The sequence below is a fragment of the Calypte anna genome, chromosome 12 (assembly GCF_003957555.1).
Source record: "Calypte anna isolate BGI_N300 chromosome 12, bCalAnn1_v1.p, whole genome shotgun sequence".
NCBI classification, from domain to species: Eukaryota; Metazoa; Chordata; class Aves; order Apodiformes; family Trochilidae; genus Calypte; species Calypte anna.
Window position 1 is genome coordinate 18701410 of NC_044258.1, and position 26673 is coordinate 18728082.

The window sequence follows — 26673 nt, forward strand, 5'->3', positions numbered from 1 at the left end:
CCCAAACTTGTCCTGGATTAGAGAGGTTTAAAGTATTTGTTGAAAACACTGATCTCTTTCAGTGTGAAAGCTGTGTTCCTCATGCCCAGCAAGCTCATAGGAGCCCATGTAAGCAACTTGAGAATGAAAATGGCTTTCAGTGTAATAAAGCAAAAATTGCAAAAGTAGAAACCCTCTTACAAAAGAAAAGCAGAAACTTGACATTTAGCTGGATTAGCAGCTGCTGAAGGCATTACCTCCAAAGGAGGCAACTTCTTTGTCTTCACTTTGGTGTTCCCAGCATGGCAACACTGAAATTTGGGTGAAGTCTGTTAGATGGGGGAATCTACCTGGACACTTTGCTTGTCCTGTATTTTCTGGCAGTGCCTAAATGCAAAGGGCATTTTATAAGGGTTCTGTGACCCTCCCTGGTTTCTCCACGTGTTTGAGGGATCCATGTGTGATGTCAGTTTGTGTTTACCTCAGGCTCTCAGGATGGTGCTGAGGAATTTGGGATTACTGAGGAATGGATCTGAGAAGAGCAGAGGGATGCTGCCCTTTTCTGTTCCTCACAGGTATCACTCTGACTTGCTGTGATGTAGTAATATTTATGCATCATATTAGTAAATGCCCCCCTGAAAGGTTTTCCTGAGATGTGTAACAGAGTGTGGCCCCAACCCCAGCCTTGCTTTGCTCCCCTTGTTGTTACTGTTGGCTGAAAAAACAGGGAAGAGAGATGGGATACATGAGTGGAATTCTAGAGGTTTGCCATAGAAACAGAAATCAGATTTTTTTTTCTTTTTTTTTTAACCAGTGAGCATCTGTCCTGACCCAAAGGCTGCAGCCTGGTGTAGGGTGAGGGCCAGTGTTCAGATGCAACTGAAGAGCTCATCTTGGCTGTCTTAATAGATCTCAGTTATATAGAGGCAAATAAAATGTGCTGGGTGTTATTAGTCTGTCTGTTTGAAGTGAGTTCCCACTGCATCTCTCAGCTTGGAGTGTTGGGACAGGTTTGAAATCCTCTGTGGAATGAAGAGCTGACTGCTGGGCTGCTCCTGCCTGAGCTGCTCCCTCTGCCCCCCCAGCCTGGGATCTCCAGTTCCCTGCTCAGTGCTTTGAGCCTCAATGTGCTTCATTTTTTTCCCTTTATTTTTTCTACATTCAGTGTCAAACTGGGTCCAATGGCCAGATTTTTTTTTCTTTTTTCTTTTTCCTCTTTCTTCTTTTTCCTGTTTTCTTTTTTCTTTTCTTTTTTCCTCTTGTTTCTTTTTTCTTTCTACTTTTTTCTTTCTCCTTTCTTCTTTTCTTTTTTCTTTTTTTTTTTTTCTTTTTTTTTTTTTCCTACACATTCTGTTTTTTCCAGGATGGTGGAATCTCCATCCCTGGGGGTGTTTAAAAGCTTTCTAGATCTGGTTTAATGATGGATTTGGCAGTGCTGGGGGAACTGAAAGGTCTTTCCCAACCAAAATAATCCTATGGAATAGGTGAGACTCTCTGATTCAGGCTTAGACCAGGTAAAGATGAGGCAAGACACATCTGCTTTGTGAGATGTCAGTAGGAAAGCAGCTGTTCCCTAACTCAAACCTTTACTGAGACTTTACCAGTATTTGGTCAATTGTCTTTAATCATAGGGTTACCTGCTGGGAAGAACACAGTGAGCAATTCCCTGAACACATAGGATAGAATACACCCAGTGTCTGGCTGATCCTAGCTAGGAAATGCTCTAAACCCTGATGGAGGTTTTGCTGGACCTGACTGGGAAGAAATTCTCAGATAAATGTCTAAGAAATCTCCTTAAAATCCATATTTCTTGAGAATTCTCTTATTCCCACTGGGATACTCAGCTCTCTTTCTCTCTGCAAACCTGCTCAGCACGTGCTGTGCTATCATTCACCTGATCAACATTTCAGTTCTTGGTGGGAGAGAAGGGAAAAAAAAATTAAAACAACTTTGTGAAGAGCTCTGCCAGCTTGCCTGCTGTAAGAGAGAGAGGCTGGAGCTCTTACTGAAGTTTAATTATATAAATGATATCATTTAATAATGATTATTAAATCCCAGCTAGTTTTGTTTCATTTCCTTATTGTTGATGGTTCTCCTTGATAGGGAATGTCACGGTGCCTACCATAAAATTAATTTTTGTGGAGACATGGGATCATTCTGAGGCTTTGCAGGCAGAGGAGGCTGCTCCACAGACCTTTTATCTCTGCAAGAACAAACCTTGGCCAGAAGGGGACAATGGGGAAGGGAGAGAAAAAATCACACAGCAGCAAATATTTAATTAAAAGAGCTGCTTGGGCTGACTGGGCATGGCAGCAGCTGCTTAAACACTGAGCTGTCCTTTAAATAACTTCAGCTGAATAAAGGGAGAAGGAGGGAGAAGCTCAAGGGGTATGCACTGTAACTGCAGCTTTCATTTTTCCATTGCCATGTCTTTTATAGCCATTTGCTCCTTCTCTGCCTGTTTGGAAAACCAGGATGCTTCAAGCTCTGGGAGTTTTCCACAGTTGCCAAAAACTCAAGAGGGGTGTGTCAAGGAATTCATCACATCACCTGCCAGTTCCTGCTAGCCCTGGTTTAGCTGTACTTGGCCTAGTAAGAAAAGCTCCCATTGGCTTTTCTGCCATGGAGAATTAACCAGAATTTAGTGGGTATGGGATTAGTTCTTTCCAAGTGCTCAGTGACTGAATTCCAGCTAGGCATGTGGCTCCCTGCTTGCAGGCCTTGGGCCAGGGCACTGTCCCACTCTTGGCACTTCTGCTCAGTTAATGCCACTCTCTGGGAGTTTCCTTTTTCATGATCCATGCTGTCCATGGAACATGAAATAACATTTATAATAATGCAGCCACATTTTTCAGGTAGTACCTGGGAGCACCCATCAGGCTTCCACAGATGCAGCTCAGGATAAATGATGCTGGTTACCCCAAGGGACAGACACATCAAGAAGAGCAGGGAATATCTGTGCTTTGGAATGCTCAGGTCTGTGAGGAGCAAAGCCACTTAAGAACCCCTTTCCCAAGCTCTGGGGACCTCTGTAGGCTGCAGGGAAACATGAAGAAGCAGAGACTTGAGAGTGAAATGTTCAGAAGGTGTTGTGAAGTTCTTGTCTTTTCCATAACTGACTCCTCTCCATGGTTTTCTTGGCCATTTTCTGGTTTACTCTTTTTAAGGTGCATCATCAGAGGGCAGTAAATTGGATCTATCCATGTGATGTGATAAAAATGAGATTAAAAGCCATGACCCCCAGTAGCTGTGATTTCTCCACTGTCATTTTTTTTTCTTTTAAGGGAAAGGTAGAACACCACGTGTTGCTGTACAAGCTGTGTACCCAGTGTATAATTCAGTTTTCACATGTGTGACATGGAGAACACTTTTCCCCAGCGTGCATGTAATTGATTAGTGCAAGAGATCTGCAGATGGGCTGCTGAGCAAAATAAGAGCAGAATTCATGGGCAGAATGGAGAATGAAGGCCATGGTTCTACCTCTTTGACATTCAACATTGGGTTTTTCCTTACAGTTTTATCTAACTTTAATAGATTTTAATTGTTCAAGTAGAATTTTCCTCTCCTGATATATATTTGCTGCACTTCTAATTTGATATTATTTACTTTAATTTGCAGCGAGGTGGAGTTCAGGGTTTTCCATAACTGGGATAGGGTAAAATGTGGTGTGTTTGTGCTCAGTATTTATACAATCCCATCACAAGCAACCAGAAGCAGCTCCAGGTTTTGGAACAAGGGCTTAATATTTGATGGTGTTGTTTAGGTGCATGTGTTTTACTGTTCCCAGGAAAAGCAAAATACCAAAAGTAAAGAGAAAGGAAAACTAGTATAATAATTACATGCAGGTAGTTAGTGGGCAACACCTCTGGGTTGTTTCCAAACCATTCTTCTCTCTGGTCTCAGGAGCCACTTTAGCAAATCCCCGTTGGGAAATGGACTTAGTTTTGCCCAATTTCCTTCCACACATTTTCTTCCAGGTTCTTGGTAAACAGGTGAGTAATCTGAAGGTTTTTCAAGTCATCTGAAGGTTTTTCAAGTCATCTTAAGGGGGTTTTTTTTTGGATAGTGTGTGTGGCTGCATGTGTTGCTTCCTCATTGCTCTCTGCTGAGCCACCTTGTTGGAGTTAAATTGTATTTCTGGAGATCAAGTCTTGACTGCAATGTCTGGGTGATCACCTGGAAGCAATGCAGTCACTGCCAGCTGCTTCTCTGCATCTGGCTGGAAGCCAAAGGGATGAGAAACGTGGATCCAGAGGAGAGGGATGCAGAACTACAAAGCCTTTTCCCTTCCTTTCACAGCTCCAGTAGATATATATAATATATTGTCATGTCTTCAGTCTAGCTGATTGATGTTTTGATTCAGTGCCCTGAAAAAACGGAGAGAAGCAACTGTTGGAGTGCAAAAGTCATTGGGATCTGGGGCTTTTTGAGCAACACTTTTCTTTTACACTGGTGAAACAACTGCTGCCCATGCTTGGAAGGAATCTTCACCTCATCAAAGACTCAGTCCTCCTGAAAGCCCTGGTACAAAACCTTTCCATTAACCCAAGATATTGCAACCAAATGATGAGCAGATAAACTGTAGCATTAGGCTACTTAGAAGAATGTCTTGAGCACTCCATTGAGGTTATCAACTTTTTCCTCCCTGGAGATCCCAGCCAGACACTTGTCCCATCAGGGATTATAATGGTTCTGGCTGAAACAAGAAAACCTCACACATGTGGGCTGGCTTTTTGCATGTGTGGGTTTTTTCTTTAAGCTTATTGTTTATTTTTCAGCTGTAAAGTTGTTCTCTACAGCATCTTGACTCCAGCATCTAAGGCAAAACCACAAGGAAATTAGGAAATGCAGATTCAGGATGAAACTCCATTCCTCTCTGATGCTACCATGTGCTTAGACTTTGTCCTGCAAAGGGCCAAACCTTGCACTTTGCTTTGGAATGCTCAGGTCTGTAAGGAGCAAAGCCACTTAGAACACTTTTCCCAAGTTCTGGCTACCTTTGTAGGCTGCAGGGAAACATGAAGAAGCAGATACTTCCCAAAGTCAATTCCTCTGGAATTTCTTTCCTTGGTAGAGTGCAAATCCCACAGGGCAATGTGAATCCTCCTGTAGAAGAAACCAAATCACCCAAAGTGAGAGAAGGTGCTCCCAGAACATGCCAGGATTCTATAATCTGTCCTGCAGGGACATGGATGGTGTTTAACTTTTATCCTTAAATGCAGCCGTGCAGCGTCGGTGATTAAATCATTACTTTTTTTTTTTTTAAAGTAATCCCTTGAATCTCTAATAACATGGGAACTGTTGGAAGCTGAGTGGCCTTTACTTCTTGGAAAAGCAAGCATTGGGAGAGGCTGGAAGAACAAATCCTTTTATTACACAGAGGGAGAAATCAGAGGAAGGCAGAAAGTGCCCAAGTTCATTGGCTGGGAAACTCTCAGCTGTCATGAGCCTCTGACTGTAATTTCAATCAGAAATTCAGTGTCCTAATGACTTGCACTGTCTCCTATCATTATGGTGCTGAGATACAAGGGTAACATTGATCTAAAAGGAGATTTGCTTCAGTTTTTGATGTTGGCTTTTGCTTTGGGTTTAAGGTTTTGTTGTGAAGCCTGCCAGGATTTTCCTCTTGGGATCTTGGGAATGTGCTGAGCCTGCCCTGAATCCCTGGGGCAGAGAAGTGCTGTGAATGTGTGTCTGGCATGGAATGGAGGGAAGAGTGGGCTTGGCTTGAGGATTTTAGATATCTGACAGTTGGGAATGATTTCACTTGTCTGGAATGCATCAGGAAACAAATCCCTCATGGATTAAGTGGGAATAGTAGCTGTTTTCTGCTCTTCCTAGAGGTGAATTATTTGCAATAGAACTCTTTCCTTTATTCCCCCTCCTCCTATTTACTTGGTCCCAAGCAAACCCAAACCTGTGCTGGGAGATCACCTCTGCCAAGTGGAGCCCTGACTGCTTTCCTGCTTTCTGTTGTGGTGGGAAGGTTTTCCTGGCATGGGGATTGCTCCCCACCAGCAGACTGTGCTCTCAGCTGGAGCCCAATGGATGCTGCAGATTTTCCTACCTGGTGGAGTGCAGCATCTCTCCCTTCAGACCCCCAAGGAGCTTTGTGGGTGTGCTTGGGAGGGGAGATGCTGTTTCCTCTGAGCTCTGCTTGACAGATCCCTGCCCACATTTCCAAGTCAATAGAGCTCTGCCTGCCTAAAACTGTAACTCTGGCTTTCACCAGAGGTTTTCAAGGATTTCTCCTAGGAGGTGTTGCTTTACTATAATGCATGTTTGCTTTTATTAGCATGAGAAAGCTCCCTTTTTTTTTTTTTCCTCTCTTTGTGCTTTGAAAGTAGGAGAACAAGTGCACAAGTGCCTTTGCTGCAAATCGATTTTGCAATTCAGGAGGATTTGCATTGCCTCCTTTGGAGGAAGCTGTCATGTACAGTCTCATCTAAAAACAAAGTGCAAGCTGCTTTCCTTCCCTTCCTGCCTGGCCAACACTCCTGTCAGAGCACAGTTGCTACTGTACTTCATGCTTGACCTATGAGCTGAAATGCTGATGAAAATTTCAATTAGCACAAAACTGGTTTCAACCAGAAAAGTGGCACACTCATGTAGGAGCTGTAGTAACTCAAGGAAACACAATGGCAAAAGCCTCAGACAATAATTTTTAATTTTTAAGAGGTGTTCTCAGCTGTATCTGCAAAGCTCCAAGCTGGGCTGTTCTGTTGGCAGTGAGGGGGAGTGATTTCATTGCCTGGTTGTGGGTCTGTGGAAAAGTCAGGCTCAGAGCATTCCTCTGTTACTGTCTTATCTCCTTCTGCTGGAATAATTCCTCTGATTTCATTAGTTAGGAGAAAAAGAATGGATGTCTGGCCCTGCCTTTAAGAAAAGGAGATCCAACAGCTACACGTGGGGGGATCAGACTGCTCTTACATCTGTAAATGTGCCTGTAGAGAAAGCCAGGAACCTTTTTTTAGGTTTTTTTTTTTAATGGTGATTTGTAGAAGTGTTATGCAAATTGCACTTTATATTGCAATGAAGACATTTTATATGAAATTTCACCATGGTAATTTTAATTCAACTTTGACTTTAAATACCTCAGAGACTCACTAATTAAATTTCTCAGACTTCTGAATAATATTTACACAAGAATTTATGCTGCAGGGTGAAGTATATCCATACCTTAAATCCAGATTTTCCCCTGAATGAGGGATTGTTGCTTCACCAGAACTGGGAAAAGGTTGAACAGAGATGAATGTAACCATAAGGATTGCTTCCCAACCAAGGAAAGACTAAATTTGTGTCTAGAGACCTCAACTTCTCTATTACAGGAGCTGCTGAACGGCCTCAGTTGCTGCCCAGCTGGCCCAGTCCAAAGGTAAACTGAGGAAAGAACAGTTTGATGTGGAGAGAGGATGTCCTGAAGCAGGACCTGTGGCAGTCAGGGTACCCCATCTCTGGAGGGGTCAGTTTGGCAATGGAATTGCAAAGAGGGGGGATAGAGGGAAGAGGGAGAAAGGAAAGAGAGGAAAGGACCCTTAGAGAGCTGGGGAGGGCCAGTGAGGTTATTAAGTTTAATATTGTACATCTTGAAGGACTGGTTTTCTCAGCTGATGGAGGTCAAAGTGTATCATCAATAAAGAAAAAAGGTCCTTAGATTTGTGGAAGAATAACCTATTAGAGACAAAAGGTCTCAGGAGGTGCCCAGGCAGCTCCAGAAGGCTGGAAGGATGTCTGGGAGGATGAGCTGAGCAGAGGGAGCTGTGCTGTTGTTCTCTTTAAATCATTGCAAGCTTGTATTTATTTATTTAATTTGTATTTATCCACATGTGTAAGAACATCCATAAAGGCAGAATTTGGCTGCAGGGAGTTCAGGCTGGTGTGCTCCTGATGGTGGGAATGAGCACCTCAGCACTTAGCTCCATTTCCTTGTAAGCACCAGGGCAATAACATTACAACAGGAGTTTAATGACATGTTCATCAGAAACAATCTACTCCTCACACTTAACCTTTATTTCTTGGGTTATGAAAAAGCTAAACCAGGTATTGATTTCCACATGGGATTTCCTTTGGAGCCTTTATTACCAGTGCTGCTCAGAGGTGTTTTGTGCTTAGGGCAGAGCTGCTCTGCTGGGCTGCTGCTTTTCCTGGAGGCTTCAGTTTGGAATATCCAGAGCTGCAAAAGGGAGCTTTATGTGCAGCAGTTGTGTAAGTTGTATTAAATTGATTGTTTTATCAGATGTTCCAGTTCTTCAGCTTGCTCATACACATTTTCACAGGAAACAAGTACAGAATTTAGGAGTTTTATTTAACATTGCTTGTCTTAGAGTTAACAGATGATGCTCTGCTGGGTTGACTCAAGTCCCAAGTAAACATTATATGATTGAGCAGATACACCAAAATGGGTACTGATGAATTACTTACTAACTTTAAATACCATGTGTTGACAGAAACATTGCTTAGTTCCACACTGCTGTTAAAAACCAAACTCTGGCTGACTTGAAAGGAGCCATCCCGTGGAGCAAGTTGGAATATGTAAGCAAAAAACCAAACAAACCCAAAACCCAACAACAGCAAAGTATTCAGATAATCAAGTTTACATGAATCATGTTGGGGAAATGACAATAGGGAAGCCATTTATTTATTTTTCTCAGGAAAACCTGAAGACCTCGTGTTCTTTGGCAGCGAGTGCCCAGGAAGGAGGCTTCATGGTGGGAAATGTCAGCAGAAAGCTACAGACAAAGCAGATCATTTGTACTGATTAGAAACCACATTACTCTCATTTTCAGTCACTGTGTGTGTGCAATTCCTTAAGAAATATGGTCCTTGTAGTCTGATTCCCCAGTACAGGGATTCAGCTGCTGGATGTAGGAAACAAACCCAATCAAGTCTGTCAGGTGCTGTGCCATTACGTGGGGCAGAGTGATGGTCATGAGACATCATTAAACATTTATAACTAGCTTTGAAATGGTGTGAGAGCACAGGGTGTGACCTACTGAAGCTTCAGGGGGATTGCAGATTAGGATTTTATTGGGAAAAGCTGGAAATAGATAGGAAGAATTTATAAAAATGGGTTCTGGTGCTGGCTGCCTTCTCCTGGGGTTGGGAGATGCTCCTGTGCCTCTTCAGCTTCAGGTAAGATCTCAGACAGAAGTGGCAAAAATTGATTTTCCATACAGTCAGCACTAATATTAAACTGAGCTGTTGGTCTCAGCTCCAGCTTGGGGACAAGCAGTGGCTGTCACCCTGCTGTGCCCTGCATGGCTGGGGACACGTCCTACATGTGTCAGTGTTTGGCTTCTCTTCCCAAAACCAGTGCTTGACAAACTGGGCTCCCCAGATCCCTACTTATGTCTCAGAATCTTATCCCAGGGAAAATAACTTTAATGCTTCCCTGTTTATTGAGCTGAATGTTTTACTGCTGTTTGTGCTACAGTAAAACACTCCACAGCCTTGTGAATATGTCTTTATTATTTATATTCATCTGTCACCTTTTGTGTGGCTTGAGAAACTGAAAGGCTGATAGATGACAGAAGTGGGAAAGCATAATAGTTGCAATCATATTTGAAACACATAATTTTTGTGATTTGAAGCTGTTTAGCTCACTGAAAACTTTTACTTTACATGAGCCTCCCAATAGTATTGATAAAGTCCTTGGCTAGATAAATAATACACAGACTTCTCTTGCTAAATCTCCTGAGAGTGGAATTGCATCTTAAAAAAAAAATAAATCTTCATGTGCTGCAGTCTATTTGGAAGTATTTACCATGGCAGGAAGAATGTCTTTCTGATTTGGATCCTCATTTTAATCACCTCCAGCACATGCATCAGAGGCTGCTTGTCTGAGATCTGCCAACATCCCAAAATAGGTGATGGGGATAGAGTCAAGTGAAGGTTATCTTCTCCCTGCTACTAACAGTGGGATGTCAAAAAGCTTGTAGGGGAAATGCTGTGTATAATATTAACACCTGGAGTAAAATGGTGAATATTCCTTCATGAATATTCCTTCTCATCTTTTCCAAACATGAGTGACTCTGTATGGCCTGGGGAGGTTCAGGAGGAAAAAAAAAAGAAGTAACTGCATTATTACTCTTGTAGTAGTGTTACAGTTGGGGTTTCACTGGGATAAATCTCAACCTTTCTTAGCTAAGTAGTGCAGGAGGGGGTGTTCCTACTTGTGCCATGGAAAAGGGCAGTGGTGTTGGGTCTGTGTGGGTCTGGAAACTGAGAGGGATGGAGATCACCATGGTCTGAGCAGTCCTTGTTGTCATGGGTGTCACCTGCAGTGTCCCCTGAAGCAGGGCATGGAGCTGGAAGCAGAGGAAAGAGGCAGCTGGAGCATCCCTGCTCCCCTCCACTCTCCAGTTTCTCACTGTGATCACAGAATCCCAAACTGGTTGTGTTGGGAGGGGCCTTAAACTCATCCAGTTCCACTCCCCCTGCATCAGCACCTTCCCCTAGAATATTCCTTCCATGAAGAATTGTGCTGTGCAGGAATTAGACAAGGAGCAAATGTGACATATTTAAGAGGGAAGCAAGTAGCTGAGATTTGTGCCATATTTAATAGGGCAATATAGTTTCTCTTGGAAGCAGCAGACCAGTAATCTGGGAATTTTGGCTGTCATCCTGCTACTATTTATGAGCAATTTTAATGTAGTTATTACGTGTAGGGAAAATTGTTCACTGGGTTGATGAGATGAATGCAAATTTAATTTTTTTTCCTTGTTGAGTTGTCCAATATTTTTATTACATCCTTCTGGAAGCAGTGGTATACAATAACAGGATCTGGAACTGCATTGCTCCTTAGAAATACTGATATTTTGAAAGATTTGCCCATTCTGAGTCAAAGGCAGCTCATTAAACAAACAAATGAGCTGTCCTTAGAGCAATCAGTATTTACTATTAACTGAACAGCACTGTAAATAATGATTTGCAGGTAAGAAACCACAGATAAGAATTTGCACTGAATTCAAATGACTTGACTTTAAGCCTGAGGCAGAGAAAAGCAAACATAAAAATAGAAATGGAGGGGAAAGGGGGAAAAAGAAAACAGAAGAGGAGGGGATTGCACATGCAGCATTTGTTGTTGTGTGCTTTTTAGTTTATTGTGCCAAGGAAAGGTTTTCTGCAGTTTGCTTTTGCCCCCTCCCTGGTGCAAGGGATGCTGCGTTTCTCTGTGTGAGAACAAAGGAGGATGTGGGATTCCTGGGAAAAAGCAGGGATCCAAAGCAAGCTCAGAGCCTGCTGCAGCACAAGGGCTCAGAGAGCAGAGCTGAGCTTTTCACCAAGGTCAAAAATTGGCAAAATCTTGCACTCACCAGACCTCAGGAAAACACTGTGCTTATGCTCCAGGGAGACAGAAACCTGCCCTGAATCCCCAGGTATTGCACAGCTTCCTCCTTTGTTTCCCTAAATCACTTCAGCAGTTAAATTGATCATTTGCTAGGAACTGGCACGGGATGAGAAATTTGGGATTGGAGTTTCATTATTATAGGGGGGAAGGATTGTGCTGGCTGAGGTTGGGCTACTCAGCTCCATTCAGAGTTGGGATGGATGGGGTGTCTGGAGGGTGTCTGGTAGTACTCTTTATAAGGGCATGAAACAATAGGACAAGAGGTAGTGGCTTTAAACTGGAAGAGGGGAGATTTAGGTTGGACATTAGGAAGAAATTCTTCATCATGAGTGTGCTGAGCCCCTGGCCCAGGTTATCCAGAGAAGCTGTGGCTGCCCCATCCCTGGCAGCATTGAAGGTTGGATGGGGCTTGGAGCACCCTGGGCTGTGGGAGGTGTCCCTGCCCATGGGACAAACCCAGAAATCCCAAAGCAGTCTGGTATTCTGTGCTTTAGGAAGGGGCTGGGGCTTGTTTGGGTGCTGGAGATGCTGGAAGGTGGGTGATTCAACCAGGGCCCCTGCAGTTTCAGGGGAAAAAACCCCAAACAATCCAGGCAGAAGTAAAATGCAGGTGCAGGGAGGTTTCCTGGAGACATTTGGGTGTGCACAACTCCACTGCCAGCAGTTCCAGAGCTCTGCTGGTGCTGTGTTGCTATTCCAGACAGGGAATGGTGCAAGGAGCTGGACAGGCAGAGGCAGGTGGTGCTGTTCCACATGATAAAGGATATTCTTTTTATTTCTTCTTTCCTCTACGTCCCTTTATTAAGATGATGGGTTTGGTTAAGGAATTAAGCTGTTTTCCTGCTTTTTCTGGATTTTAAGCTGAATCTATCCTCCTTGGGAAGATTGCTACCAAAATGTGCTTCTTACTCCTCACAACTTTGGCTCCCCTCCCTCCCCTTGGCACCCTGGCATGGGGTGCTCTGGTTCCTGGAGCTGTCAGCAGCTTGGGGGGGTGTGAAGGTGGCTTTGGTCCCAGCAATGTCCCATCTGCAGGCAGCAGGGCTGGCTGGGTTTTTGTCAGCATCAGCTGCAGCTGTGTGGCTGGAGGGGTTGCTGGCAGCATCCCTGTCACCCACACCTGGGCCTGAGAGTGAAACATTGACTGCCAGAAAACAGAACTTACTGATCTTGCCTGATTCTGCCTGATTTTCACCCAGGTACAGCCTGAGGGTGGCAGATCCCTGTCCTTTCTGTCCCCCCCTTCTGCACCATCCCTCTGGCTGCCAGGCACTAAGCTGATTAGGCAGCTTCCAGCGCCGAGCACTCCCTGCTTAAGTTACTTATAAGACAGCTGGTTTTTAGCCTCATTTCTAAACAAACGAGGCTTATGTGATTATAGTGTCTGTCTCTTGTCCCCTCCTTGGCCAATTGCAATCTTCACTCAGGGATTTTTGGTTTTCAGAGAGGTTAACTTGCAGAAAGTTTGTTTGGTGAACCGGTGAGCGAGCGAACTGAACTGATTCTCCTGATGCCCCTGGAGAAAAGGGCCCCAGCACAAGGTGCTCCTCATCTCCCAGACCTGATGCAAGAGGGAGCATGCAGGGTGAAAGGGAAATCCCTGCTCCATGCCTGTGTTTTGCCCAGCTCTGGCAAACTGAGCATCAGGAGCAAAGTGTCCCAGACAGATGTGCGGTGGCTGCGGGGCTCAGTGCTTTCCCTGCTCCAGCTGCAGCTGTGCTGGGTAAGGGGGAGCATCCCACTGCTGCCAGGGTCCCTGCCCACCCCCTCGTGCCCTCAGTGATCCTGGGATTGCTTTTCTGATCCCTGATTACCCGGGTGGTATGTGTAAAGGCAGCAGAGCTGTCTGTGTGAGCTGGAAATTCATTGCCATGGGTGCAGAACCACTCCAGGCAGAGCTCAGAGTGCTGTGCAGGGCTGAGCTGCCTGGGGGCTGGTCCTTTCCTCCAGCAGAGTAGCCCTGTCCTGAAAATTGCTCTTGTCAAATTATCTTGACAGCTGAGGGCTAAATTCTTTGGAGGCTGATGTCACCTCGTGCTGCCTGGTAAAGATGCTCGGAGTCCAGAACACATCTTGTACCAGTTACTGTTCCACTGGGGTGCTCTGAATGCTGCTGAGCACTGAAATCCTCTGCATGTCCATTTCTGTAGAATTCTCTCTCCTTTACTCCCCTGTGAATGACACTTAAATGCTCATTACAGCTGAATGTGTCTCCTCTTGGCAGCCCCCTGATATTTTTGCCTCTTAAGGCAGAACCTGAGGATGGATAATGGATTGTGGAAAAAGTAGTTCTGGGATTATGGAAGGAAAGCAAAGGTTTCATGTTCTGGTCCTGATTAATGAACTAAACTAGATTGTGTCCTTTCAGATACATAAATGGAAGATTAAGGACATATGAGATTTATGAACAAGGTCATTAGTGTTCCAAATTTCTCTCATTAGGTCTCTTGCATTTCTTTCCAACTTACACAATTCTCATTAGAGGAATTTATGAACTGGAATGACTACAAATACACAGTATTTTAAACCATCTCTACTTTTAATTGCAAACCAAAAAGTAATTATATTTCTGTGCTGTAATGGATTTTTACTTCTGTGCAGGTATTTTTTGGATAGAAATTTGACAGAAGACCTTCTGGGAGGGAGGGAGAGGAGTGGAAATTGTACCACTTAGTCCAATTTACAGTTCAGCTGCAAATCCTGAAGCATCACTTTAATTTAGTAACCTTGTTAGAACCAAGTTGCTATTGCAAGCTCACAAGGCTGATTTTTTGTTTGTTTTTTTTTTCCTCACTAGGCTTTCAATTTCATGTCCTCACATCTGATTTGAAGTGACGGTGAGGGGAAGCAGAAGGAATCTCTCATCCTGTTTGGGCTCCTTGTTTACAGAAGAGTGATGGAGATGCTGTTAAGCACAAAAGGGATCACCATATGCCTGTTTTTCTTTGTATTGAGTTTGGCAGCAGCTATTGAAATACCATTATCAGGTGAGTTGTAGCTATTTGCTGAACACTTTGCTGCTTTGTTTTTGTAGCCCTTGTATTTTTTTAAACATTTCCCCAAAGCAAAAAATATTAAACCCTGTTTTGCAGTTTTATCTTTTGAATTTAATTCTGCCAGAATGTGGCCTTTGGGAAATTCAGGTGTGATAAAGCATAAGCTCCCTTTTTTGGGTCTTTTTAAATATGTAGTGGTAAACTTGTCTTATCTCAGATACTTGGTGTTTGTGATCCAGGCCATGGCTTAGCTCTGAGGGTTTGGGTTTGTCCTTCATATAAATTCCTCCTTCTGGCTCTGAATCTCCCTGAATCTTGTTTGATGTACTTGGAGCCTTGTCTTCCAAGCTGCCTTTTCAGCTTCTTCAGGAGCAGGTGGAAGTCTCAGGGCTTGCACTGGTCCCCAGAGCAGAATTTCCTGTGCCTGGCATCTTGCCCTGGGAGCATCTCCTTTATCCTTCTCTGTCCAGGATGCATTCAAACTGCTTCTTTTCCACAGTTAGTATGGTTTCAGGACATGGGTAAAATATGAGATGAGGCTCAAGGGTGATGATCCAAAGAAAGGCACTGGACCCCACTTCCTGGAGTAAAGCCCAGACCTCCCAGGCTTTGCTTTTTTCAAACCTACACAGACCAGGAGGCTTACAAACTACAGGGTTTTTTGGGGAAAAAGAAAAGAAAACAAAGCAACAATCAGCAGTATTTGGTTTTGAATTAATGATGGTGGGAATAAATAAATAAACATACAAACCTAAGGAAAAAGAAACTTAGGATCTTTGCAGGGCTTTGGGTGCTGTGGGCGCAGTGTAGGAGACTTCCAGTGTCAGGGCATCCTGTGGGCTTGCCAGGAGCCCTGGCTGCAGAGGAGAAGGCCATCAAGCAAGTGGGCAGAATATTGATTTAAAGCTATCCAAACTTTTTAGGTTTTTTAGAGCAGTTTTTAGAGGAAGGTACCACTTGTCCTTGTGTTTAAGTAAAGCAAAAAGGGAGCTGGGACTGTAAAGTGCAGGACAAACTGGGCATCCTCTGCTTTTAAGTACCTACACAGGGGAACCATCCTGCTCTTAATTTGCTTTAATGAAGCATTTGAGATTTTAATCAAAGGGAATTATGTCTGATCAGTGAAGCTGGTGGGCCTGGAATTGTTTGGCTTTGAGACCACATAGCATGGCAGGCACCACCTTCTGCTTCAGCTTTGAGCTTCCTAAACTTAAAAGAGAAACCAAAAGAGGATGTTAATTTTCTTCCTGGCTGTTTAGAGCAATGTAATGATCCTGTTATCCCCAGCTCCACTGCAGGGAGCATTCTCCCTTCTGCAGCTCTCTCACACAGGCACTCACAACACTTTAATTCCCTAAGAAAAAAAAGAAAAGGACAAAAAAGTTAGTGAAACATCTTTTTGTGCCCATGGGACTGGTAAGGGCTCTTTTCCCCTGCCGTGCCCTGGAGGAGGTATTAAGTTGTCTTTGCAGTCCATGGATTTCCTGGCAGTTTTATCTAGGGTGGAGTTTGCTGCTTCATGTCTGTGTAGCTGTCTCTGGATTTCAAATGGCAGCTACTGACTGAACAAGTTGAGCAGTCCACATTCCCAGGCTTTGGCTTTGGCTCCAGCAGGACCCCAGCTCTCCTCTGCCCTGGGGCTGGTCACACAGGGGTGTTGGTGATGCCAGCAGGGTCTGGCTGAACATGTCACTGCTGTCACCCCTCCCTCTGCCCACTGAGTCAATGCAGAGCTCAGTTTTGGGAGCTGGGAGTTCTGTCAGTGCCAGGAGGAGGAGGATGACCACCTTCACAGGAGTAAGACAATCTTGGTGTTGTCCCTTTCAATGAAAGGACCCAAGCAGAACAGAGTTTTGCTGAAGTGGTATTTTAACCCATTTTAACCCAGTTCCTCTTTGTGTTCAGTTGTGCAGCTTCCAACAATCACAGAGCAATCCCACACCCAGGTTGCCTACCCTTTTGATGAGGACTTTACAATGAAGTGTGAAGCTAAAGGGAACCCCCAGCCCAGGTGAGTACTGCTGATCCCTGCAGGACCAAGCAGAGATGAAGTTTGCTTTTAGGGTTTGCTGGTTTGCTGGAGGGAAGGGGACCTGCTCACCTCCCTCAACCAGGTTTTGGGTTTCCATTTTGGCCATTCAGCTTTTGTTGCTGGGTCACTTCCATTCCCCCTGTGAACAGAGAGCAAGATGCCTTTTCCTTGTTGGGAGATGTTCTGTTTTCTCTCCCATGTGCCAAGTTCACCCCATGATTTAAAAGAGCTTGGCTGGGCTGAGCTGCAGAAGATAGGAGGTGAGGAATGGGAATCTGAAGGTCCCAGCTGCCTGCTGCCTTTTCCCCAGCAACCCTTTAAAAGCAAGCAGTAAATCCTGTATTCAGAGATGACATTTGCATTTTATCAGATACCTGGGCTGTGCCTGGCATCATTGTGGCCGTGGTGATGTTACAAATATGCACATAAGGAGTTCTTCAAATCAATATCCAGAGATAAGCTTCATGCATTTTACACCAATGTAAAAAGGAAAAAAAATTACTTTAAATGAAAACATGATTCACAGAAATGTAATAATAACAGAGTAAAAACTCCTCCTGAGACTTCCCCTACTGGATGGTGTGTAGGCTAAATTAACAGCTGCTTTGCAAGTCATTTTTACTCTTTAATCCTTCCTTTCTCCTTTTCTCTGAAATAAAGTTTAAACTTGCCTAAAAAAAAAAAGCAGTATCTATTTTTATATCAAGGTTATTTGATCAATTTTAATTGAGCTCTGAGTGGAGATTTTTAGTAGTATTAAAAAATTTCCTTTTTTTCATTGTTTGCCATCAGATCAGTGAAAAGTTTTCTGGGATGTTTGAATGTGTGTGATAGAGCTGGTTAGGCCACAAGAATTCTTATTCCTCTCTTTACAGTCACAATGCATTTTGCATCAGTGAAATGCCAAAATCTAAGTTTTTTTAACATTAATATGGCAAAATATTAAAAAAGATACAAGTTCCACTAAATGTATGTTATACTGTAGTTCAGCCCAGTTTCAAGCCACCAGACTTGCAGATAAACTGGGACCAATACTTCAGCACTCATCAAAGTTACAGTAGCATCAAAACTGGAAGTGATTTGCTCTCAAGACCAGGAGAAAAGCTCAAGTCATCTCCAGTTCCCTGGGTTCCTCCATGAGAAGAGCTCCTGCTGGCCTTTGGCCATCAAAGAACTTCCTCTCCTTTTTCACAGCCCTTTTTGCTCTTCTTCTCACTGCATGGCTCCTGCTTTCACAGATGGTCTCTCTGATTTTTTGTCCTTGCCTTAAGCTTGGCATTCTTATTTCATGTCACAGTCAGTTAACCCCAAAATAAAGTGGCCAACAGAGACGTGCCCAGTGGCTACCACAACTTCCAGTAGCACCATGGTGATTTTCCTACTCAACTCTGTCTTCTTATATCAAGTTTTTCATTTTATTTTAACAGTGCATTGTTGGGCCCACACTGACCACTGGTTTGTGCCTTTTATTGCTCTGTCCTGTCCCCTGCCCTTTCTAACACTTGTATTATTTTCCAGCTTCAACTGGACTAAAGATGGGAAACCCTTTGATTTGTTGTCTGACCCAAGGATAACTACCCTGAACAACTCTGGAACATTTGTGATACAAAACCATGGAATCATCTCCCATTTCCAAGGGAAATATCGTTGCTATGCATCCAACCTACTGGGAACTGCCATGTCAGAAGAGATTGAGTTAATTGTTCCAAGTAAGGGCTTTTCCTTTGCTTTTATTTTGGTTTTGTAAGGGGAAAACTTCCTTTCCTCAAACTAATTGGGAATGAAATTAGTAACTAAGGTGGTGTGTGGTAAAACAGGGGTGAATGTTGGATGGAAAAAAAAAAATCAGTGTGCTCCTTAGAATGATTTAATTTCATTCCTGCTTTTGAGGACAGAAACCAAATCTGACTGCAGGAGTTCAGACAGTACTGCTGGACTGTCAAGCCCTTGCAGGTTTCCAGGTGCTGGTGCTGAGGCTCCTTACCAACTGGAATTAATACAAATGCAGCTGGGTAAATAACATATATATTTTCCTGGATATATTCATTTGGAAAACATTTATTGTTTACTTTTGCTTTCTGCCCCACTTTGCCTCTGGAGCAGGAGTTAGTGGGTAAATTACTCTAAACTTTTTAATTGCCATCTCAGGAGAGCTGAATCCTCAGTGGTAGAAGATTATTATTTGTTTTCACTTGACTATTTAAATGCCTTTATAAAGCATTTGCTTTGCCTTTGCCATAAAGCCCAAATACAAATCTTTTCTGATTTGTATTTGCTTAGAGCCAATATTTGCTCTTTTGAGGCTTCCTCTTCTAATGCTTTTCTCTTTCTGTAAAGAAGAAAACATAAATATTGATGAGAATTGGAGTCTGGTAAATTCTCCACCTAATCTGGGCAGAGACATTTTGTTTGTGAGCTGATGCCAGCACATCATGAAAAGAGAGAAATTAAAATAGTTGGGGAAATAAAAGAAGGCAGAAAAAATGGCTGAGCAGCTCTCCTAACTGCAGCATGGTGACTGAAAGATATTAGCTGCTCATGAGAGAGGGAAATAATGGCATAGATAATGAAATAGTTTTGGAAATGAATTAAAAATGTAGTAGGCAATAAAGGAATAGGAAGTCATTGTCAGAGAAAAAATAATTGTTTGAGCCAGATCCCTTTGGGGAAGTGGTGTAAAAGGCACTTTGTGGGTTTGGGGGAAGTCCTGAGTTAGAGTGATCTAATCCTGGGGAAATTTAATTGATAAAGAATTAGGGATCATGTGATGCTTCCACTTTCCAAACGTTTATTGGAAAGCAAATGCTGTCAAGAGTGGTAAGAGTGTAATATTTCAGCTTGGCAACTCTGACTGAGTGCCCAGAGATTGGGAGGAGAAAATGGTCCCATCTCAGAGCAAGGAACATGGAAGCAGAAGCTGGGGGAAAGGATGGGAGCCACAGCAGCTTATTACTGCAAACCAGCAACTGATGCAAATGTCTCAAAGCTCAAGGGAAAGAGATCCAATCAACTGTGAGTTCATTAGTCTGATGTCAGGAGTGTTCAGGGTTTGGTATAAATACTTACAGGGAGAATATTAAAGAGCTGGAGCTGAATGGGAAATGAGCTCAGAGATGGGGCTGTGGAAATGACTGATCTTGGAAGTGTGTCCTTCCATCATTAGCACAGAGGAAGGGCAGAGAGGGGGAGAGAGGTGATTTTAAGGACCAAGGTTAGAGGTGTGGAATGAAATTTGGAAGGAAATACAAAGTTCAGGGTAATGATTAGGATGAGATTGTTAACAAGCAGCTTTACTCCAGTGAAGGTGCATCACCTCCAGCACCAGAACATCTTGGTACTCCATGGCTACTGAAACAAAAAAGCTGCTTAAAAATGAAGAACAAGTTTGTGACTGTATCTGAGGTTAGTGAATTTCTACTCACAGCATATAATTTGTGCTTTTAATATAAAATTGTCTATACTAGCTTGAGCAGATATTAAATAAACTGGGGGTAGGGAGCAAGAAATGAATTGGGAAGTTACAAACGTGGTTACTAGCAAAGGCAAGAGGAATTTTAGTGCTAATATATGCAAAGCCCTAATTCCAGAAAATAAATAAGTGGTACAGATAATGTACTAAAGGGATTTACCCAACTCTCACACCTTTTAAGGCACATTTACTTTTATTTGTGCTCTCCTCTTGTAAATCTTTTCATTTCATGGTGCAGTGTAGATACTGTGAGTTAAATCAGGATTCAGAGAGCAATAAAAGACACCTTTGATTTTCTTAAGTGCTGGCTGGTCAACAACTGAAGTGAAGGAGAGCTCTGGTGTGCAGATCTGCTGCAAATGAGGCAATCAGGGACACAGAAGAGTTGGGGATAAATCACCTCTATTCACCTTCAAGTTTTGCAGCAGGGCCTGGGACATGTGAGATCACTCTGTGCATTCATGATAACAGCCCAGAGCTGGCAAGGCTTTTTACTCACCAAAAATGTCCTTGGCAAGTCAGGCTGCCAGGGAAAGGAAGGCAAACCCAGCCAGTCAGACTGGGCCAAGCTTCATCATAAATTACATTTCCATTGCAGAAGGAGAATACTGGGTCTGTGAGGAAAGTAAAGCTGCTGCCTAAAAGGGGAACAAAAGGCTGTTTACTCACAGCATTCATTCCAGGAAAGCAATGGAAATGTCAGCAGATATCATCACTAAATCTCACCTCCAGAATGAAAATCCCACAACTCCCCTTATATATGATGACATTGAGGAGAGTGGGGAAGAATGGGGTCTGAGGAGCTCTATATGTTCACATTGTTTCCAAAGTCCAGATTGGTACAAGATAGATGCAGCATGGAAATGAATTGAACTGGTGAGAACACAGAGCTCAGCTCCCCTCCTCCTGTCTTTAGGGAATCTGCTGCTTGAATTGCTGAGTAGGCCCAGTGCCAGAGGAAGGAGAAGAAGTAGAGTTTAAACTTCTTTAATTAACTCTGGTGTAAAAGACTCTCCATGGTAGACTGTGAGAAGATTTATGCTCACTATTTATGCTCTAAAAGAAAGGATCTGAGGATGGAAACATGGACTACCCATAAAATTGTCCAGTGTGTAGCTCTGAATATTCTGTAGTCATTAAAAGATACTGAGCTGATGCTGAAATAGGAGTCAGAAACACTCTTGGGGAAGGCAGTTCAGTATTATTGGAAAATAAAACAAAAGAGAAACTTTTTTTCTCTGTGGGCAGTGGGAATAAAACTTCTTACCTCCCAAGCCCAGTCTTTTACACCTTTGACAACTTTTCTGCCCATCTAAATGGTTGGGATCACTCTGACCATCAGTTTGGAAAAGGGGATAAGAGATTTACACAGGAAAAAACCCAGCACTGATCCCATCATAGGAGCTGCCTGGAGAATGAGTGGGCTGACAGCCCTGGTCTTCCTGGCAGCCAGGCTTTCCTAGCTTTTTCAGTTTAATGCAGCAATTAACCAGAAAATCCATAAATAAGCAGGATGGTACCTCCTGAATGGTTCAAAGGCTGGAATGAACATTACAGATTTAACTGCTGCTCCTGCTCCATGGAGGAGAATAGCAATCAGCACCCTGAGATACCCTCTGGAAGCTGCCCAAGCTGTAGTCAATATAGATCAGGTGGGGGATGACTGCAAGTCACGTAGATGATTCTTGGATAAGTGGGGCTGTTTGCTGCACAAGCTGCTGATCTGTATAACAAATCACTCAGCTGGTAGTTAAAGTGGTAAAGAGGTGGGAATTCCCAGGACAGGGAAATTTCTGCACTGTTTCCACTCACTCTTGCACTGCTGAAGGATTTCTTCGAATGGAAGAACTGAAGAACATCCCTGATGGGGCAGGCTGGCCCAGGACACATCTCCAGCAACATCCAGAGAGAAGGTTATAAAACCAGACCTGGTGTACAGTGATTTTTTTTTTTCCTGCAATAATTTCCAAATATATTTGCTAATTGCTGGTTTACCAAAGTGAGCTGACTCCTGTTTTACACCAGGACACAGGGGTCTTGAGGACTTGTATGGTTACATGGAGAAACCCTCTTCCTTTGGTTCAATTTCTCACATCAGCTGCTATAAATTGCTATCCTTGATCCAGCTTTATCTTTGTGAAGCTGCTGTAGGCACAGGAGGACAAAAACAAGGCTGATGGGTACCTGAGTACATCTGGGGACTGGATTACCCCAGCTCTGGGGACTTTATTTCTCAGTCTCTACTGCTAAACTCCAAGTTAGAGTTTAAATTGCGTTGTGTTGGTCTCCCTCCTGTTTTAGTTGAGGTGATCACTTTTCTGAACTGCTAAGAAGCAGGAAGGAATTTCCCAGCCTCCTTTTTGCCAGGGGTATTTCAACCTAATCTCAAATCCAGTTCAGTCACCCTGGGGATTACACAGAGCCTGGTTCCTTACACAAATGACCCTGGACACTGAGAATCTTTCATTAAAAGATGTTCTGCAATTCTGTTTTTTGAGTGCTCTACAGCATCCATGCTACAACCTTGTCAGGAATTCACAGTTGGGCAGCAAAGCCCTTCCCAGGAGGGTTTTGGGAGCTTTCTATGACCCAGGGGAAGTCCAGGGTTTGGGGTTTTCTCTTCCTTATGGCCATTTCATCCATGGGATTGCTTGCTCCAGGAGAGCAATCCCCCTGGATCTTCAGCCAGCCTTTCCCAGGGTCATGAAATAATCTTGTTCTCCACCGTGTTATGGATATGGGGGAAGTTGTGCTGGATTTTCTGTCCTTTCTCATTACATCTGTGTGTGGGGAACTGCAGGAAAGATTGACACACCAGTTTTATGGCCTCGCTGCAGGGAGATCAATTGGGTGTAAATTTTACAGTGGCCACGTGCTAGACTGAGAACTTCATAGAGGATTAAACACCCCCGTGCCACAATTCATCTTGGATGATATTTTTGGAGTGTAATTCAGCTCTGGTAGTCTCTGTGATCAGCCACAAATCAGCAGTGATTGGTTCTGGAATAGCCACTGATTAAAACAGAACACTGGAAAAAAAAAAAACCAACATAAATATTGCCTACTTATACATCCTGAAGATAAATGTTAAAGAGGCAAAGTCTGATGTGATGTGAGCTGCTTGGTGTTAATAAATCTCCTCATAGAGAATTCAGAAGCAGGTTTTTTTCTGCTCTTTGAGACCAATGGGACCCTAGCAAGAAAATGTGCCTTGCAGAAGGTTTGACTCAGGGATTTATCATAAAAGTTGAGGTTTTCTCTCTTGCAAAACTTCAAGGGTTGAAAACACTCAAAGCTATGCATTGAGGGGTTTAACATGTTTTCCATGAAAACAGGGAAACTCACGTTTTCCATGGTTTTCACAATGAAAAGCAGCATGGAAGAGCCCAGCAGCTCTGAGCACTTGTGGCTCAAGGACTTATTTGAGGTGGAGGACATTTGGGTTCAATTTGCTGCTTCCTCTAGTGAAGTCCAGGGGCAGACATCTGGGCACACACTGGAGATGAATGCCTGCACTGTCAGTTTATGATTTATGATTTACAGACCATGATTTTTCACTGTCTCCTGGTGGGACTTACTATATTTTTGCATAAGTCTGTGTTTACTGGCTACAGAAATTGAGAAAACCAAAGGCTATGGCATAAGTGACACAGATTTAGTTGTGTGAGGAAGAAAAAGGGTTTGAAAAAGAGTTTCTATTGTCTTAGATGAGTGATCTCATTGTTTGTCTGTGCTCTGGTCTGGTTTTGTTTAGACAGAAATCCCTTATCCTTCACTTGATCCAGCTTTCTTAAAGTATGAGAGTGATGTGCTTTGGGGAATAAATAAGCTTTAGATCAACAAACTGATTTTCTCCTACTGGAAAGGGTTCCACCTCTCCAGCAGCCAGCAGATATGTTTTCTAGGGCTTGAAGACTGTAGTTTATTGAACATGGATCTGAATGTATAGTTCTCTGTGTTACTTGAAGTTTCACCCTGAGTGGGTTATACTCATTAGGTCCATTCTCCCTCTCCTAAGAATTCATCATGTATTAATAATCCTCCTGGAGATAAAAATCTGTGCACAATCAGCATCATAGTGATTGCTTCCCTTTACATTTACTGATCCTACAATGTACCTCAAAGTCCTGGCCCTGTATTTCTCACCCTCCTCCTTGGGTTTGACTCCTGGGATGTGACCCTGGGGCTGTCCTGATCCACTGGGGTTTCAAATTGTCTGGATTTGTATCAGATTTCCCACTTGTGCCTGAACACCAGGGTGGCAGTATTTGCTGTGCCAGTTTATTCTGCACACCCAGCATCCTTTCCATTCCTTTAATTGCTGTTAATTTTGCTGGTTCATGCAGTTGCCTGAATGGAAACTTTTGCCAGTTTGAACTTGCCTGAACTAAAAGCTGAAGACAGAGTCTGCCCTGAAACTCTCCTGGCAAAATTTCTTGAAGGAGTGGTTACATTTTGCAGACAAATTTGCTTGCAAGCACCTTGGAGCTACAACCTCCCAGTGCTTGGTTTGGGGTGGGCTCCAGCCCAGCTCCACTTCCCCTCTTCTTGGATCAGCTCCTTGTATTTTAGGCTTCTGAGACCAGTCAGGTTGCTCAGGTGTGCCCAGTGTGGTCCAGGCTGTGAACAGGCTGCTGGCATTGGTGTCACTTAATGGTGGTTAAACAAGTCCTTGATTATTTAACAACTCCATTAACTATTTCACTTGTATTCAAGCCCAAACAGTGCAGCCCTGGCTGTTCTTTTGTGCAGATTCCTCTCTCTTCATCCCAAAGGACAAGCTTGCTGAGGGAGCTTGCAGAGGATGAGGAGGCAGGGGAGTCTTTAAACCAGAATTCTGCCCCATCTGAGATGGATCAGAACTGGGACAACTCCAAGCACAAGGCAGAGCAGCCACATGATGTCTGTCCTCACCTGCATTGACTTGCAGCCACTTTTTAGCCAAGTTTTCCCAGAATATACAGCACTGCCAGGCTGTTTGGGATCTCCTGTCACCCCAGTCCTTTCCCTTGACCTTAACCTGGGGCTCTGCTTCTGTGGGGCTTTGAGTTATCCCTTCCAGACAGTGCAAACATGGGAGCCACAGAAAATGGTTGAAAATAAATTAATTAAAATAAAGCCCAAGCACAGCTCACAGACATCACAGAGCAATGGTCAACATCAACCACTTGGTTGCCTGGCTTACAATACCCCAGTCTGTGCACTTTCTGAGTGATGAATGCCAGCAGAGGCTTCTTACTCTTAGTAAAATGCATCTTTACTCTGTATCACTTTGTAAATAGTAGTAGTAACTAAAGGCAGAGAATGCAAAGGATGATGTTAAGGTAAATATTTTAATGAGACCTATATGAATTGGGAAGCAAAAGGCAAAACTTGAAAAGGTGGCAGTAAAAGAGGAATTTCTTTGCTCTTGCACAGGTGTACCCAAGTTCCCAAAAGAAAAAATTGAGCCCCTTGACGTGGAACATGGTGATTCTGTGATTTTGCACTGTAACCCCCCAAAAGGCATCCCACCTCTGCATATCTATTGGATGAATATTGGTAAGTAATCAGTTTTTACACAGTTCATCTGAGGAGACTCAAGACATTTGTCTTCCACAGCTTCGTTATTGATGGGGCTGTAATTGTGTGAGTGCTGAGGAGAAAGGTCTGGGTATGGAGAAACAACAGTGATGAATGGAGGATGGTGATATGGTTTTGTTAAGTTAAATTGTAGAATGCCTTAGCACAACTTATTATTAAATAGTAGATATCAGAAAGCTTACATATCAGCTAACAACTCTACCAGTAATGAGGATGACCCTAGTGACAGTAGAGAGGATAAAATGTGTCAAGACATTGTTCTTGTCATTCCTAGTTTCCTTTTTTCATAAAGTAATAGTTGATTAATGATACACACCCCATAGATTTGGGTTTTTCTAAGTATAATGAGTTCCCTGTGGGTTTCTGTCACCTTGTCCTTCAGGATTTGTCTTCTGCAGGAATTTCTAGGTCTTGGGAAGCAGAGGAGCTCAGGCTGCCTCCATGAGATGAGGGGTTTGTTTCTGGTGTGACTTACAGAGGGAAGGTGCCAGGGTAAACCTCTTGATCTTGTGAGGCAGCTCCTCCACTCCTGACACACACAGTGAGCTCAGCCCTTCCTTTGGTTGGGTCAGCCAGGAGGCTCTGACCCTTCCCTGCTGGAACCTGGAGCTGGAGAAGAGCAAAGAGACTGACCAGGGGGAGAATGGTGACCTCCATAGCATCTCCAGAAGCCTTTGTGTCAGGGAGAGGTGCTAGAAATTGCATTTCACCCCAGCAGGAACATTTTACTGAGTGTTTTTCTTTTATTCTCAATTCTTCACTATCAATTATTTTTCATATATTTTATATATATAAAAATACATCATATTTATTATCAATTCTCTATTGGACACTGAATATTGGTAAATAGCCCATTGCTCATGCTGGGTCTTCTGCCTCTTTCCCATCAGAGTTTTATTCTGTATCTGGAAGCAAGCAGATGACAGGCGAGCATTAGCAGTCATGTTGGTGAACCAGCTCGGTATCATTTCCATATCATAATTATTTTCTCTTGCTAGATTTGCAGCACATTCCACAAGATGAAAGGGTCTCCATGAGCCTGAAGGGAGATCTCTACTTTGCAAATGTGGAGGAAAATGACAGTCGGAGTGATTATTGTTGCTTTGCTGCCTTCCCAAGGCTGCGGACGATCGTTCAGAAAATGCCCATGACGCTGAAGGTTTCCCGGTGTAAGTCTGCACAGGAGGAGTTCCCTGTTTTCTGGTGGTTTTTTCCTTTCTTTTTTTAACTCCCCAGATGTCAGTGAATGCAGATGTGTGTCTCT

The 26673-nt window shown here is 43.3% G+C and overlaps 1 protein-coding gene across 1 annotated transcript in view; it reads left to right on the plus strand.

Moving 5' to 3' along the window:
* The window catches only part of CHL1 (cell adhesion molecule L1 like), a 90696-nt gene that overhangs the window by 24279 nt on the left and 39744 nt on the right, over positions 1-26673 (plus strand). The window contains exons 2-6 of the mRNA XM_008501162.2: positions 14127-14316; positions 16231-16336; positions 17876-18066; positions 25245-25367; positions 26408-26578. Of these exons, the coding sequence (XP_008499384.1) occupies positions 14226-14316; positions 16231-16336; positions 17876-18066; positions 25245-25367; positions 26408-26578 (682 nt within the window). The 5' untranslated portion in view covers positions 14127-14225. The remainder of the gene's footprint in view (positions 1-14126; positions 14317-16230; positions 16337-17875; positions 18067-25244; positions 25368-26407; positions 26579-26673) is intronic.